The sequence below is a fragment of the Amphiura filiformis genome, chromosome 3 (assembly GCF_039555335.1).
Source record: "Amphiura filiformis chromosome 3, Afil_fr2py, whole genome shotgun sequence".
Lineage (NCBI taxonomy): Eukaryota > Metazoa > Echinodermata > Ophiuroidea > Amphilepidida > Amphiuridae > Amphiura > Amphiura filiformis.
Window position 1 is genome coordinate 54,747,938 of NC_092630.1, and position 17,884 is coordinate 54,765,821.

General features: G+C 35.5%; 1 protein-coding gene across 1 annotated transcript; it reads right to left on the bottom strand.

Annotated features, from left to right (window-relative positions):
* Positions 1-1,420: 1,420 nt before the first annotated feature.
* Positions 1,421-17,687, bottom strand: LOC140148758 (pyridoxal phosphate homeostasis protein-like). Its single transcript, XM_072170807.1, has 7 exons — positions 17,427-17,687; positions 7,524-7,631; positions 6,585-6,696; positions 5,956-6,090; positions 5,221-5,363; positions 3,657-3,755; positions 1,421-2,377 (listed from the first exon to the last, which is right to left on the bottom strand). The coding sequence occupies exons 1-7, from the start codon at positions 17,547-17,549 to the stop codon at positions 2,171-2,173; spliced, it is 927 nt and encodes a 308-aa protein (XP_072026908.1). The 5' UTR covers positions 17,550-17,687; the 3' UTR covers positions 1,421-2,170.
* Between the last annotated feature and the right edge of the window lie 197 nt (positions 17,688-17,884).

The following is a 17,884-nucleotide window of genomic DNA, read 5'->3' on the forward strand; positions in this document are numbered from 1 at the left end:
ATTGTTAATATTAATTTCATTTTTGTATACAGTTAAAGTTAAATTATTATTAATATCATAATTTAATTATCATAATTATCATTACCATTATTATTATTATCACTACTTCATACACTCCTATATCAAAGCAGCCAATCAGAAAAGCTGTTAGAAAAGTACGAAACATGCATTGATTGTGTATATTGTGCACTCCGCATACTACACAATCACGTTCGCGTCGCGTAGGATTGATTCATTTTTCGGGCGGGTTGATGCATTTAGATTTGGTTCTGTTTTCCAACATTTTTAGTGATAATTTGTTATATAAAAAAGTAAAAATCACGTGTTTTTTTCTTCTCGTGTATGAAATAGATTAATAAACTTGTATTACTTATTGGGAGAAATTAGACAAAATAATGCACTTGTGCTGATGTTGATCGTCTAATGCACTCCCCTTGAGGCTTGTGCATTAGGCGCATCAACATCAGCACGCATGCATTATTTTGTCTAATTTCTCTCCCATTAAGTAATACGCGTTCATTAACCTATAAATGTGTACTTCCATATTCAACCTAAATTAGGGGCTCCCATCCCCTGCCCCTAAGATGGCTCCCCGATGACTTACTTCAGCACCTGGAACACAAATCAGTTTGAATACAGTATCTTTTTTCAACCAGGATGTCACCTGCAGCATTCTTGAAGAGGCATCAAATAGTCCAGTCAAAGTGGGTTTTGACTCACCACTAATTGCAACAGAATTTTTTTCACTCCTATGAATGTCAGAGATGTCCCTGAACAGCATACAAAAAGTATACTAAAATATACTTGGTGGAAAGGTAGTTTTTAAGCGGGAAAAAGGTCATACAGGGTCAAATTTCAAAATTGCTCCAATCATTTTAAAAACTATACCAAATTATTCCTCTAGTCATAAGGATTCAGAAAAAATATAGTTTGCCATACCTGTGATGTACGGTTCTTGAGTTATAGCCGAAAAGGTCAACGGTCAAATGTTGGGTTCAACAGAGGTCAAAAAACTAAAATTGTCTGATTTAAACCAAAATGGTCTCAAATTGTTCGAACTTGCAAACATAATTCATTTAAAGAATATTTGCACTGTTTAGGTTGTTTAATTACATGCGTAACATCGAAAACTAGGTCGGGTCAATAGAGTTCAATGGTCAATGACCTCTTTTACCCTGCTACCTAGGTAACGAAGCATCCAAGATATGGCAAACTATTCTTATTTTGGAGTGTTTTTAAAGGACGAACACATTGAGACCACTTTTAAGGAGATCTGAGCATTTTTTCGAAGTTGACCCACGTGGAGCTCAAAATTTGACCTTTGACCTTTTGCTTATAACTTGAGAATGGTACATCACAGATATGACAAAATATACTTTTTCTGAATCCTTAAGACTAGAGGAATGCTTTGGTATAGTTTTTAGAAAGATTAAAGCAATTTTGAAATCTGACCCCTGTATGACCTTTTCCCGCCAAAAACTACCTTTCCACCAAGTATATTTTGGTATATTTTTGGTATGATGTTCAGGGGACATCTCTAAAATGTATAAAAGTGAAAAAAATTCTGTTGCAATTAGTGGTGGGTGACACCACTAATTTGTTTAGATTGACTGGACTAGTTTGATGAGACAGGTGGCCTGTTCAATGATCCTGTTGAAACCTCAGCTGTATTGATCTTATGTTCAGATGCAAAACATGATATATGCCATTTTTCCAATATTTAGCATTAAGCCCACCAACATGTACCCACCCTATGCTAGCTTTTAATTGGCACCATACTTAAAAAATTCCAATATATATTTTTGAAACTATGATCAAAAAAACAGCACATATTCTCTTATTTTGTTCCTTATATTTGCCTATAAGAAAAATGGATATATATCACTTTTTTTCATCTGAAATCTTCATTTGCTCATTGCATTCATATTCCACAAACCTTCTCTACCTATGAATGGAATGTGTCCAGCATGAGATCAAATGACAAGTATGAGGTATAGCTTGGTTTCAAACCTGTGAAGTTCTGGTAAAGTTAAAAAATATATTTATGTATTTGGCAGGAAGGAACTCTTGAAGCTACCCCTACTCATACACTGCAAACTGTTTGGGGAAAAGTAGCTCTGAGTCATTATCATATATAATTCCAAGTCATTAATATCATGACATTACATCATCATTTGACCTCAACTTTAAGATCACTCATTCTGTCTGAAACTGCCTTTAAGTTGTCTAAGCTGTCACTGTTCTGTTCAGCTTGTTGGGATGAAGATGACACATTTTGTGTATTGCTCTGCTTAGTGGCTCCTGAAGGTTTAGTAGTATAATTGCGTGCTCCAAATATAGTGCTGCCAATTCTTACATTCGTACTGCCAGCAGATATCTGCGTAGAAAATATTCAAGCAAAACATATTAAAAAATCTATTAAAGGAGCATTTCATGATCCTAACATCATCTTTTATGACCTTTTTCAGTAGATATCCACAAAAAAGGCTTATTCCCAAAATATCAGTTGATTCCAAGTCCACCATCAAACCATACAAAAAATTGACAAAGTCCTCATATTTAACAAGCTTTCCTGATTTTAATTTACTACTTGAACATGTCTCTGCTGAAACCTGAGGTGGATTGATTACTTCTTGAAGTATTTGGCTTGTGATTTTACTGTGGTGACCCATTTGTCCAAATGAAACTAGTTCTATCCTTTGTGTAAGCATACACGAAATAAGTCTATTGTCAAGACTTCCTTGAGGGACCTGTTTTTGAGCTTAGTAGGATTAGAGAGCTTTATCCCATAATCTATTAATCCCTGTCTTGATACTATGCTATTTCCCAGTATGCTCACATGGAGGTCATACCAAAACTTCAAAATAATATTCAAGTTGAGTAATCTTCTGCATGTCCCATTATTTATTTTCAAATGATAGCATTCAAATATAAATAGAGGAAAACAAAAATTCACTAAGACGTTAAAACAAACGAAATTTGTCTCAGGAGATCACATGCATAGCTTTAAAAAAAAATTCCATTTTGTCAGGGAAAAGATATAAAACAGTCAGCCAAAAACTAAAATTGCATATAATGAAAGACAGAGATAAAAAGACTAGTTCGCATCTGACCCACAATAAAGTATTTTCTGTCTAGTTGTCAGAATTTCAGACGCGATTTAGTCTTTTTATCTCTGTCTTTCATTATAACACTTAACTGTTCTTCCATTTTCTTCTGAGACAACTATTTTGTTAGCCTTGGGGGAACATTCAATATCTAAGTCAGGAAGGGATTGAGAGGTTTAAGGGGGTATCGGCATATTTTGGGGGTCTTGGGGATCTGAATTTTTTTACTTGAACCATGAGGTGGGAATGTTACGTTTGAAATGGAGAAACAGGGGAAAACAATTGAAGAATCTGAAAATTTAGAGCACATGTGAGGAGGGAATGCAAATTTTTTTTGTCAAAACTCCAATTCCTTCTTCCTGGTGTAAATATTGAACAGTCCCTAACTTGATATTTTATTCAATCACATTATACTAAAAAATAAGTTCCACTTGCTCAAATTGTAAACTATTTCACACCTATTTACAAGAACATATAATCACCATGTACTATTTTATTTGATGCAAACATTTCCTACTTGATAGTGTCATTGTATCTTAATTAACTTACTGCGTGTTCAAAATCACCAGACATGCCCATACTAAGCTCCATAGAATCCTTGCTTAAATTAAATTTACTGCATACGTCTTCACGACACTTCAGAAGTACCTGAAATGCATAAATTATACATACAAGAGATTATAAGATCAAATAGATCACTGTTCAAAAAACAAATAATTCACCTTGTTCAACTAAATTATATATCACTCAAGCTCAGCATGTGTTGAGACTCAAATAGCTGCCATATAAATGTTCAATTATAGTACCATTTAAATTACTTTGCATTTTATGTAAAAGCAAAGATGGCAGCTATAAAATGTCTTTGTTGATGCAGTCTTCTTGTACTCAATTAGGTTTTATACAACCAAAATAAACTACAGCGGACTCTTGAATTATTAATCACATCATCTGTTTTGTCAAGTTATTTATGGTGTTCACAAAAACATGAAAACATATAAATGATAATGAAAGGATGTTTGTGTTAAGTAGAATTTATAATGTTTCAAAATAGGGCTGCGTAACTTAATGAGTTTATTTTATTACTAAACCATTTTCAAATGAATACTTAATTTTCTAAATTTTTCTACTTGACTAGTTGCTAATAGATAATCTTGACTACAAACATCTTTTTTTATCAATGTTTCAAAATACATACAAGAATATTAACAAGAGTCAAGCTGTAATATATACGATAGAAAAACTGGATTAAAAAAGGCAATCACTAATAGGGCTGTTGTCGAGTAGAATTTTCATTGTTGACAATCGTCAAATCTCAAGATCCGACATTGACAAGTTGTCAATAAAGCAATGTCAACATCAGTCAAATCAAAATATTAAGTTCAGGGACCACATTGTGTGTCGTTTATTTACACAGAAATATTACCATATACCATATATACATATATACACATCATCGGAATATTGGGATTGTAATGGAAAGATAATCTGCATCACGGAAATAGAAGACTGATGCAATTATTTTATGGTAAATAATGGCCATGTTAAGCATATCTTAAGCTTATCTCTAATATTTCATTAGCTAGTTTTATTTGTTGATAATTGTTCCACGCTTGTAGACAATCGGGAAAATTGCTTTGTCGACAATATTGTCGACAATAGCCTTGTCGACAACAGCCTTGTCGACAACAGCCTTGTTGACAACAGCCCTAATCGCTAATAATACACCCAGACTCTTCTTTTACAGAGATATTTTTTTAAATCCAATCTAATAAAGAAATACAACATCTTGACATTTATTAAGTGTTCAGAAGTGAATATTCTGCTGACTGTTCAAGTAAAGAATGCATTCATATATATTTCTTCCGTGTACTGATTTGCAATTCAATGCATAATCGGTTGACAGTGACATAAAATACCTCAATTAACAGACTTCATCCACACCCCAGATCTTGCAATAGAGGTATTTCTTGTCACTATCAAACCATGTTGCACTGAATAGCAAATCAGTACAGGGAAGCAATTTACTGTGGGAAGTGTCAGATATTTTCTCTAGCCAACAACATTGCAATCTACTAACAGTCATACTAAAACAAAAATACTTTATTAAGTTTACCTTAAAGTCTGGATTGGGTCCTTGACTGAGATCATGATCAAATGCACCTATAGTCATGATACCAGCTAATTCAAGATGTGGACACTGTGTTCTTACATGATCTACTAATGATACACATTCTGAAGGTGCTATGCCATGCTTATCTGAAAATAAATGAGAAACAAAAATATCCTCTAGATTAAAAATTAAAATTTTGTATTCATTCAGATCATGAACACTATGACAAGGATTGTTCATCATTTATTTTTCCTCCATTTGACCATGGTATGATAAATCATCCTGTGACCAGGAATTGAACCTGAAACCTCTGTTCAAGCAGTGTATATACCACCTCTCCTCTGCCTCCACATTTCACAATCAGATAAACTTTTTTATTTTGCAGCAGAAAATATTGAGATGGTGGGTCAATCAGTTTATTTGATGGTCAAGGGCTACATAAATTGGCTGGCATGGATGTCTGGTAGAAATGCAATGTGTTGTGTCTGGCTGTAATTCTGCTGTGCTGTTATCATTCAGGTTGCATGTTACAGTTTGAATATATCTGGCATCCATAGGAGGTATGAAATTCAACTGTCTGAAGAACAAATTGCAATTGCAAATTCACTATAAAATAGTGATTAGAATTTCCTGTTTATTGTTTTGAATTTAAAAGTTTTCAGAAATAAACTCAAGTATTCTAGTATAGATATACCCATGTAGCAAAGTAACAAGCTAACAAACTATGAGCATACTTACTTTCCTCTCCACTTGTGTTGACCTGCACCATGACCTTTAACCTTTCTCCATTGCCTAATTTCTCCCACTGCTTATTGACTTCATTGGCAAGTTTCTTGGAATCAATCGTTTCTACCATGTAAAGATTTGATGCTCCTAAATATTACAAAAACAAAATAAAATTAACCCACTGAGTTGAGTCAAGTTTAATATTTTAGCTATTTGATTGTGTATACCATGATTACCATGACACACATTGTATGGTTTGCTGCACCTATATCAAATTTATGTTGGTGAAAAGTAGTATTTGACATGACTGTTGCCTACTGGAGTAAATGAATCTATAGTCAGACTTCCAGTGACTCACCTCAAATGACTCAACTCAACATTTGGTAACTTGTGGCTCAATTGTATGAAAGTCTGCCTATTAAATGCAATCACATCTTTGTAGCATTTCTTGCTACTCTTAAATATCCATTACATCTTCCCTGCACTAAATTATCTTTTTAATTTATATTTTTTTAAACAGAGATATGGGCAGCCAATGTTGCTTGATTGGCCAATTGAGGTGAAAAATCAGCCAATCATAATTTGCAAGAAACAACATGTTTCTACACAATTGTAAAGCAGAAGTATAGAATGTGACTTACCTAAAACTTTTTTCACTTTATTAGTTTGTAGATGTCCAATGAAGTGCCACCTGATCTCCTTGCATGATGACATGAAATCAGCATCAGCAGACTTGTCTACAAGTTCTTGTACCTGAGTGTAAATTCAAAATATGTTTGAGTAAATCTTATAAGGGCACGTCCACAAATCTTTTGTGAGCTTGGACAAATTCTATGATTTTCTCCAATTATTTCAACCCTATCCCCCAGTTCATTCAGTTTTACGTTTATTTTGGGCAAAACTAGTTGAAAACTGAGAAAAAAATGTGCTTCACATGATAATTATCACAGTAACACAGGACCAAATTTTTTGTCTTTGCCCCCTCGGGCAACTGACCCTGACATGTGTAAAATCGAACTGAACAAAAAAGATACTTAGAATAGCACCCCCTCCCCCAGGGTTATTACAAAGATCACACTGCAAAACATTTTGGTCAGTTTGTCAGCCAAACAATCTAGCAATCAACCTGTCCAATTATTATTTGTATGAAAAAACTGGTCAATATTTGAAAGTTTTATATCTAGTATGGTACCATACTAGATATGCCCCAAGGTAATGCAAGGTAATGCCCCCCAATATTTATGTGTTTTACTATCTCATAGAGAAATACCTTCAACTGGTTGTAGGACAAGATCTTCCAAAGACACCACATTACTAAGAGCTCGTGTTGGTAAAAAATGCATCGGTGACAAATCGTTTTGTGTTGCGGCACCTTCATTGTGGAACAGCCTCCCACGTAACATCAGGGAGGCTTCATCACTTCACTCTTTCAAAAAAAATGCTTAAGTGTCATTTGTATCCAGAATGTTGATATTTTTTGTTTTATTTTTGTTTTCTCTTTTTTTTTTGTGTGTGTAATGCGCTGATCGCTCTGTAAGAAGCGTTATAAAAATCTTTTGTATGTATGTATGTATACTCACATAATTTTCCCCAAAGTGCCTTTGACCACATTCATATGCTTCTTTGATCATACCAACTGGCTTGGTTTTGCTTACTGCAACAACTCGTGGGGCCACTTGGGGCAAATCCTATCAAAAGTAGAAATAAAAAACATAAGCATATTAATGTTACAGTAAATGATAAATCGCAAAACAAATGAATGTACCAAGGCTAAGTCTCGGACCATGGCCTTTGTGGTATGTGGGCGTGGCCTCTGTGAATTTTGAGCTCTGCTGTAGTCATGCTTGCAGGAGTATGTTATGCCATAAACCCCACCTGCAATGTGTACCACTGCTTCTATCTATTGCTCTCATCAATGATGTATTATCTTTCTCATCTTCTCTGGAAATTCATTTGTTTTGCGACTGTATACTTTGCATTTTTAACAGGACTTTGACCGGGGACTTAGTCCCTAACACACACCGGGAACACACACTGTCAATCATACTTGTTTACCAATCCAATTTAACATGTTTAATCGCAAACTTAGCCTCAAGACGCACTCATGCACCTAGTACACAATGCACCGCACAGTTGTTTACGATGTAGTTATCAATGGTAATGGCACATGCCTGGAGGATTTAAACCATAATGAGATCTGGGCCATTTAAAGATGCATTACATCATGGCCAATTTTAGTAGGCTGCCAGAAATCCTACAATCTCATCCATAGACAACGTTAAACATGTTAACCGCAATGCAAAGTAAGTAGTCCACTTGGGAAGCCAACATACAGAGGGAGTACGGTGACTAAAAAGATCAGATCAGACATGAAAATCTATCAATTGTGCACACATTAATTAAATCAGAGTTTTAAGAGTATGCACAATGGGCAAGTGGAGAAGTCTATACTGGTCAAGTGATCCTCTCATCGTAATATCTATATTTTAATAGGCAGGATAGGCCTACAACAGGTCCAAACTCAAATTTAAAACTTTGATGTCACGCTGGTCCACATTAATGTGACACTTTAAAAAAAGACTTCAGCCTTGCAAATCACCATGCTCATAATGCCATGGATGATGTTGCAGGCCCGCAGTGTAGCGTATCGGTGGGTCACCAGAGATTTTCACAGGCTCTGGGCAATTTTGAGCACAAACTATTGAGTGCAAGGGGTGGTCCAGTCATGACTGAGTGACAATTATAGTGATCTCATGTGTTGCCTTCATTTACCCCTGGCCCCACAATGGACATCCGCGGCTGTGGCTTTTTCTAAGGCCGGCGTTGACATGCCTTATGTCGACATTATGTCGACATCGGCATGTATCCCGACATGTCGACATCAAAAAAAAAAGTTATGTTTTTTTTTAGTAACAGTATTTCTCTGGTTTCCAACCTTGAATAACAAGTCATTTTGGGCCTATAACTTGCTTTTCTGGCCACAAATATTTTTTGAAAATTAAAAATAAAATCGGAGATTTATTCTGTGCTCACTAATCGAGTGCTAGATAAACACATCATGTGCGTGTGTGTACCATTGAATCAATGAATCAGTATGCATATCGCTACTCGTCTTATGTCTTGTTTGTACATCACATCGGCTGCGTGTAGCCGCCAGTAATCATGATAATATGATCGGCAAGATTATGAGTTATAGTATACGGTACACAAAATGTAAGTTTTGTCCCTCTTGACGTATAATCTGTGTGCATATCACTATTCGTCTTACGTCTTGTTTGTTCGTCCTAGCTGTGTAAAACTACGCCAACACTGGCCAATTTACTCAAGAACTCTAGCTTCGAATTTGCACACGAAACACATTCAATGCTAGAGTGCGTTAGGGTCAAAACCACTAAAAACGAGCAATTCGGCGAAAATCCTGTCGCAACCATTCAACTTAATATATTGTACCAATGTGGTTCGTAATAAACACAGCCAAAAAAGAAAGTCTCCAGTAGTTCCATCCCCATTTAATCAGATTCTGATGAGTTTATGGCAAAATAATTTATATAATAATTTTCTATACACTCTCCTTCAAGATTGATACCAAATTTAATATCAAAAGTTTAATCATCGTGAGCATAGAAATATTTGTTTGGAAATTCATGCAATTTTAAAAATGACATAGGGAATTGTATCACGTAGCAGAGCTAGCGTGAGTGCCAAGAATTACGTCGCCTGAATAGGCCGGCAGGTTAAAGGTTTGCCCATGCATGTCAAAATGCAAATCAAATACCCGCTCTTTCAATTGTGCGCAGAGCAAGTGTACAATGATTCCTGTACTGGCATGCTTCAGGCCACATAATAAGCTGATACCATGCATTGATTTTTGCGTGGTCAATTCGTAATTTGTCATTTTTAAAATTGCACGAGTTTCCAAACAACGGCTCCTTTGCTCATGATGATTAAACTTTTGATATCAAATTTGGTATCAATCTTCGCAGGAAGGTGTATAGAAAATTATTATATAAATTATTTTGCCATAAACTCATCCGAATCTGATTAAATGGGGATGGCACTACTGGAGACTTTCTTTTTTGGCTGTGTTTATAAGGAAATGATATTGGAATAGCTTTAACACCTAACAGGCTATAATATCTGAAAATTTGATCATATTATTATCATTGATCGTATTATTTTGGAAGTAGCGATGTTTCAAAGTTGGCTGAGTGGTCAAAACCCCTATGTCGCAAATCATGAACTTCACATATTTGTGTATTAAATGTGCTTAAAAGGAACACAATGAGAATATGCCTTGAAAAGGTATTAAAATGTACTTTATAGTGTATTCTTGCAAGAAAAAAAAGGAAAACACCATCCCTAAATTATAAAAGATGATTTATTTACAATTGAAATTTGTCGCAATACTCCGTGTAACCTACATGTACGTTACATTGACATGTTATCTAACCCTTGGTAACCTTTTTATCAATTAAGGTATCATGTTTTGGCGTAACAGTTTTGCCTTTATAATGTCAAATTAATAGCGTGGAAATAATATTCATGACTGAAAACGTAATGTGGGTATCCATTTTAGAGAAAAGCAAGACAAAGTACCATGATCTATCACCGTAGGCCTATGGTTAAGGAAAGTAACATACGTTACCAATTTTCTGAAAATCAAACGGTAGAATATATACCTGGTAGGTAGTAAACATTAGCATGTGATACCCTGATAAAAGTGAAACAATTTTGTTGCACTGCTATCATTAACAGAACATGTGGAAATTTTAGAAGTTTAAATGAAACATCCGTTACTGAAACATACGTTACCAGTATTTGTACGACCATGATCAAATTTAAGAAAATCATAACAGACTCCGCCTGCATGTAATATTTAGTCCGTCTAGCGCCCCCTTGCACCACTAGCAATGTACAACATTTTTATTTTTTGAGTTCTATGAGTATGTAAACGATTTGTAACATATGTTACGTAACATACGTTACCATTCTTAACAGTGACACAATGCAATATGAGGAGCCATTATGGAAATTATTTGATGGTATATAAATTATGTCAAACACATTAAACAAGAAACTTTTTGATCCAATACTTGCATAAGATTCTCTAAGTACCAGATAATAGTCTATATTATGAAAGATGGATATTAGATTACTTATTCCACATCTCCTGTATTCAAATTCACACTCACTCCAGGATGCCAATGGTAAGGGTGAAATACATGTAAGTCTTTTGGATTGAAAGAAGCAAAGTTCAAACATCCATTTCAAAATAGTGAAAACCGATCATTAGTAATGCGCTTCCTCCCTGACAAAAAAACAATGCTGAATTTAACGAACCAGTTGTAGCGTATGTTACTGCAGTAAATTTCGCTAGTTTACTTGTAAATGTCATAGGATACCAATGGTAAGGGTGAAATAAGTCTTTTGGGTTGAAGGAAGCACTGTTCAAACATCCATTTCAAATAGTGAAAACCGATCATGTAATGCGCTTCCCTCACTGACAAAAACACTGCTGAGTCTTACAAACCATGGTAACGTACGTTACAGCAGTAAATTTCGCTAGGTTACTTGTAAGTGCCATAAATAAAAAAGTTCACAATATTACGTGCTCATATTTGTCTGGGTCAGAATTCGAAATGTTATCTCTGATTTTATGTGTAAACATGACTAGAATAACATTTTATTTTTCCCATTTTTGGAAATCCGAACTGCTCGTTTTTAGTGGGTTTGACCGGTTACTATACTATCGTTTTTCGGTCGGACAGTGGTGCAAGTTTTTGCACCGGAGGTTATTTATTCTGCTAATGTTGAAATTTGGATGAAAGTTATTTCGATGAATCAACTGTACCTTTCCAGCAAGGTTTGCATATTTTGGACGTCTAAAATTTTGCTAAAGTGTAATTTTAGCAACATTTTTTATGAATCGCCTGTCATAATCGGCTGTGTTTACTTCTGAACTTCCATTGCTTTACACAGTGTCATGCTCCAGCGAATCCAACTAGATTTTGAATGCAATGGTCTCTCTAGCCTAGAATGTGAAGCTATCGGTGAGCAACTTCTTGGCTAGACTTCTCGAGCAATGGCCAATTGATATGAATAATCCGATCAGCGAGCTGATTCATTTTGTTTTATCTCATTTGATTGGCTCGAAATTAAAAGGGGACAATGTTATCAGTAGCTATCAGTAAAAACTAACATTTAAATAGCTTAATAGGAATCTGCCCCGGGAATCTGCAAATCACACATTGAATAAGGCCAAATAAAAAAATAAACATGTTTCACGTCCCCTCCCGCTTCCTTTTTTGAGGTTTTCTCAAATAAATTTTTATTTTTTGAAATTTAGTTATTAACTTTTCAAAAAATATGTCTAGGAAGTTGGGATGCTTTCTATAGCCTTGTTAAGATACAAGAAACATTTTAGGAAGGTTTTGTGATCATTAGAGGGGTGTAACTCTCAGAACAACAAATAAAAAAGGGCCTCCTCCTTTTTCCAGGCATTATTGTATGTGCGGATTGTACGCTAAAACAGCTCCAAGTATGGGTATTTACGGAAACAGGACACCTCGCCCACACGCAACTTCGCCTACACGGCATCTCGCCTACGTGCCATCTCGCCCCCTATGCAATGCAATGGCGGTTGTGGATGTATCATGACGATCGATGTGACCGAAAAGGTCGTGTATTCCTGTGTTGGTAGCAGACTATACGATCAAGGATTCGTTCCAATGAATGCACGGGAATATTCAACAAATTGGGGTGTGTGTGTGTGTGTGTTTTATAAATTAAGGCCCCTGTCGTCCCGTCCCGGTGTAGATTATGTTCGGTTTTTAACACACCGTGCTGATGTGATTATAACAATATTTTTAAATATGTGTATGCATTTTTTCAACATGCATTGGGATTCGTGTTAAAGTGTGTTATACGTGAATTTTTATGAAGATAATTATAAAGAAAAATATAGTCTTAATTTTCTTAATACCATTGATTGTTAAAACTTTCAGCCAACTTTTAATAACTTGATAACGTGATAAAGTGTTTAAAATAAATTTTGGCCATTTTCAGCGAGCAGGGCCTGTGCTGTGCGTTTAAGCCCCTTTTTACACATGGGTATTTGCTGCGGACGATTGCTTGACAAGTCCCCTGCGTGACTGCCAGCCAAACCACGGAATGGCCCGGAAATGGAATATACTGGATACGTTGCGTGCTACGGTGACAGTGCCATTGATTTACCCATGTCATACCCGGCGACTTCGCGGAAGCCTTTACTTCCCAGCGTGTTGGAGGACGGGTAGTGTCGCACAAAAAATTGTAATTGCGGGCGTGTTAAAACATGTTGTGCTTGTAAGTCACGAAGTCGAAGGAAAGCCATTGAATTATGATACAAAATCATAAGGGTAATGAAAGTTGATTCCAAGTTTCCCATCATCGTCATCACTTTTTTACAATATATTAGCTTATATTTTCACGAACAATGATTAATTTAATATGTCCGAAATGTAGGTCTTATAGGCCTAAATGTATTTTTATGCTAAATCCAAATGTATTTTATTTTTACAGGTATGTTTTCATGAACAAAAGAATCAATTAGGCCCTATTATATGTGTTATTTTATTTTACAAATTATGTTTACTTACTTCATATAAGTTCATACTTTTTAGTGTTAAATAATAATTATGGCCAGTAGGCCTATGGCCTAATAATTTATATAATATGGCCAAAAAAAGCGCTTACGAGTTCTGTGTATTTTTATTTAATTAACCGAATCATTCATTTTACCGGCTCAAACTCACTTAAAATAAAGTTTGAGATGTTCAAAACTTTTAAAACTTGCAGTTCTATAAAAGATTTTAATTCAGAGAAGATCTTCTTTGACATAGCCTAATGAAACAATTAAGGGAAAAAAATATTTGCCAAATTTTTCAAAGACAAATGCTCACAGCTAGCAAAACAAATGCCAGCAGCATGCAGCTGGAGATATTTTGTGGGGTGCTGTGCAGTGACTTATGCCCCATTTTGCACCGCACGGTGTTAACGGCGGATATTAGCTACCACTTACAAGAAAACGCCGGGTGTGATTATGTTCAATCAATGGTACCGTGATCCAAGCACGCAAAAATGCCAGAATACACCGATGTACCTTCCAATCCTTGACAAGGCCGGGCCCCGCGCGCGGCCGCATGGCGTACACACTGATGTACGATCGATTGCTTGACAAGTCCCGGGTCAAGTATGCTCTCAGTTTGATTAAGACCCCGAGAATTATACGGGCCATGTTTTGTGCTTGCGACGTAGGCCTATCGGAGGCACGCGAAAAAGAAAAAGTTGCAAATGTTTGCAAAACTGGTTAATACTAAATACGATTTCGGTAAAATTTTAATTTGGGGTTATTCTTTGTCAAATATTATTATATAGTATTAACGTGCTCCCTTATAGGCCTACACATCCAAAGACCCATCATTTTCTTATTGTTTTCACGCAAAAGACCAGCTCCCAAGACCATTTTGTGGAAAAGTCTTAAGTTCTAGAATATGGCCCAGAAAGAACTCTTTTCTTTTTTTTTTTGGGGGGTCTTCCCTCGAAAGGCCTCATTTGTTAGCAACTGCCCTCGAAAGACCTCTTTTTGGATCCTACTCCTATTTATTGCACAATTTTTCCCCGAAATACCTTATGAGCGAAAATGGAAAATGTTACTTTTATGCGCGCATAAAACTGAATCTGGAATCTGTTTTGTTTTCTGTCTCCTATAATTCTATAATGACGTTGGTTTGTTTATTTGTTCTCTCTACGTCCACTCCCGCATACACACCCCACCTAACACTCCATACACGCACCCCCACGAACACATCTCGAAGAATCAAGCGCGGAAATTGAAAATGTTACTTTTGCGCGCATAAATCCGAATTTGAATTTGTTGTTTTTGTTTGACGGTGGTGTTTGTTAGAAATCAGTAAAGAAATATGATATGCATATGTATAATATACAAGAAGGTATACACATGATAAATGAAAGAAAGATAATAATTATAATAATAGAAATAAGGAAGGAATTATTTTAGACAAGTGTTAATTGTGTGTATGCCCAGCCTGATCATGCAAACGACATCTGAGTAATTATAGCTTCCAAATCTGGGTCGATCCTTCGTGTAATTATTTCGTGTAAACTAATCCTAATCCTAACCCTAAGCCTAATCCTAATCATAACCCTAATCCTAACCCTAATCCTAACCCTAAACTAACCCTAACCTTAACCCTAACCTTAATTTCGTGTAAAATTACATGAAGGAATAACCCAAATCTGGGTGTTTGATAAGCCTAGATAGGGAAGACCCATTCGTAGACGCTGCGCACATGAACACGCAAAATTCGGGGCAAAATAATGATTTATATGAAGTTTAAAATGAAATCATGTATGGTATTTGATAGACCTAGAAGACGCGGTGCGCGTGTTAATAGGATCTAGGAAAAATAACGAGTTATATGAAGTTTAAAACGAATCATACCTGTCTATAAAGCCAAACAACCTACATCTTCCAAATCTGGGGAAAATAACGAGTTATGTGAAGTTTCAAATTAAATCACAGCTCGTATATCAATAAACACATTTATTGTACAAAATGTTTCCATTTATTTGAAATTTTTTCCCAGGGTAGCTCCGATGTCTTACAAACATAATGAATTTGATTCCAATGTATACTCAGTGGACATGTTAAAACATTACAATGCCAAAAAATCAGCATGATCAGGGTTGAAACGTATTATGTAAAAAACGATCGAAGGCCTACACTATATGGTTTTATCTCTTGGCCCCGGCTCTTGACAGTTCAGTTTCGCACACTAAATTAATACTAGGAGAAACTTAAGAAATAAGGGAAGGATTCGACTTTGAGCTTGTCACCAAGAAATTTAAGAAAGAAGGACTCCGGGAAGGCCCGAATAGACTTTGATCATTGGTCATCAAAAGGCCCTTCCATCATGAGACGACCATCTATATACATGTTGCATAGAGAAACGTAACACTTGCAGCTGTAAATGCGTAGGTCTTTTAGTTTTAGCTTAGTCTTTCACATGTCGTTTCAGTACACCCATTATAATCATTTCTCTTTCCCGTCCAATTATGCTTGTTTTGTACTCCGTCGGTATATCAAAATGGTTCAAACTATAAACGAATCCCGTATTAGATTGTTAAACCGGTTTCCTCCTTCAGGCATAAGGCCAAAGTCTTTCTTTCCTTATGTCCTTAATTTTTCTTTATTCAATCCTGTTCTTTCTTGAGGCCTAGGCCTAATTCTTTAGGAAATAATAAATAAAATAAAGAAAAACATAAAAATGGAAAAACAAAAATAGGACAAAAAAAAAAGCCCAACCCCCAAACATGTCAGAAAACAATACCAAATAAACAAAATCAAAAGGAAACAGTACAAAATACAGACAGACATAATATTAATTGATACAGACAAAATAAAACAAACAAAAACGCATAATATACAAAAAACAATACGATCGTACCAAATTAGGATATGTAGTAGGCTACAAAACATTACAAAATAAAGAAAAGGATAACCAAACCAAAAAGAGCCAAAATATAACTAGAAACGTAACAAAAACAAGCAAAAAGCCATAGACCTATCCCAAACAAAGAAATTATTCACCAAACAATACACTAATTAAAGGAAAAAATTAAATTAAAAATATATCTAAAAACCCACTCAGACAAAGCTCTAAATCTAATAAATCCAAACGAAGAAAAACACTAATAAACATTAAACAACATAACAAATTATAGCAAGAACCAAATACAACAACAAAGCCAAACACTTAAAAAACATTACGAAATATAAAAGAAGAATATTACAAATTACCCAATAAATAAAACATGCAAAAGTCCAAAAGACTATTAAAAAAACGGTACCGTAGGAAACGTAGGCCTATTAAATTTTGATGCACTATACTTTCCTTAATTCGAAAACGCAATACTGAGCTACTATTCTAATTGCCGCTAGCGCTATAGCTCAATTAGGTGAGGGGGAAATACAACTATTATACTTCTCAACTTTAAATCACCACAGCACCATCATCAAAAACAATCATCACCTATCGACACCGGGCTATTCTCAAGACTACAACAGGACTGTGGTCACTATATCCTCGTCCATTCAATGGGGGCGATTTAATGAATACATCATTGATAGTACGATCTGAATACACACACATCTTGTGCGCATCGATCGTATGCATGCCATTGCGTTGCATTGCCGCAATAGCTAATTAGGGGGCGAGATGGCACGTAGGCGAAATGGCGTGTAGGCGAAGTGCATTGTAGGCGAAGTGCATTGTGGGCGAAGTGTCCTGTATTCGTATTTACACCAATTTTGCGATAAAAAATAGAAAATAAAAAGCCCCCTCTTCCTCCTTTTTTTCGAAAACCCGGACGTGAAACATGTTTTATTTTTTACTTAGCCTATATAATTTAAGCTTACTTACTGGTGATCTTTCAGCACACGCTTTCTGGGCACGAGTCAGTACAGAGTTGAGAGCCTTTCCTACATCGATGTCAACTTGGGTAGCCATTCCAAAACGCTGAAAAAAGATCAGCCTAGAAAACATCACCAAAAACTGTGTATGTTGTGTAACATTCACAATGTGAAGGTCATGTGTTGGGTCATGTGTGTATGTCTATTTTGTGTTTTGTTTTGGTTCTAGACTCTCCGAAGTCTATCAACTTGATACGGCTTAGCATTGCAAGGCCAGTACCGAAACAATGTAGGTCAGAAGGTGTTGTCAAAGATTAACAATTAAAATCGTCGCCGGTCTTAATAAAACACCGCATAGTATTTGTTTTCATTGGTATGGTAAAATATTTTTAATTATACAAATAATATATTTAAGGTAAACATTTTTAACGCTCTGTAATATTTAATATTTTTGATACTTTACATTTT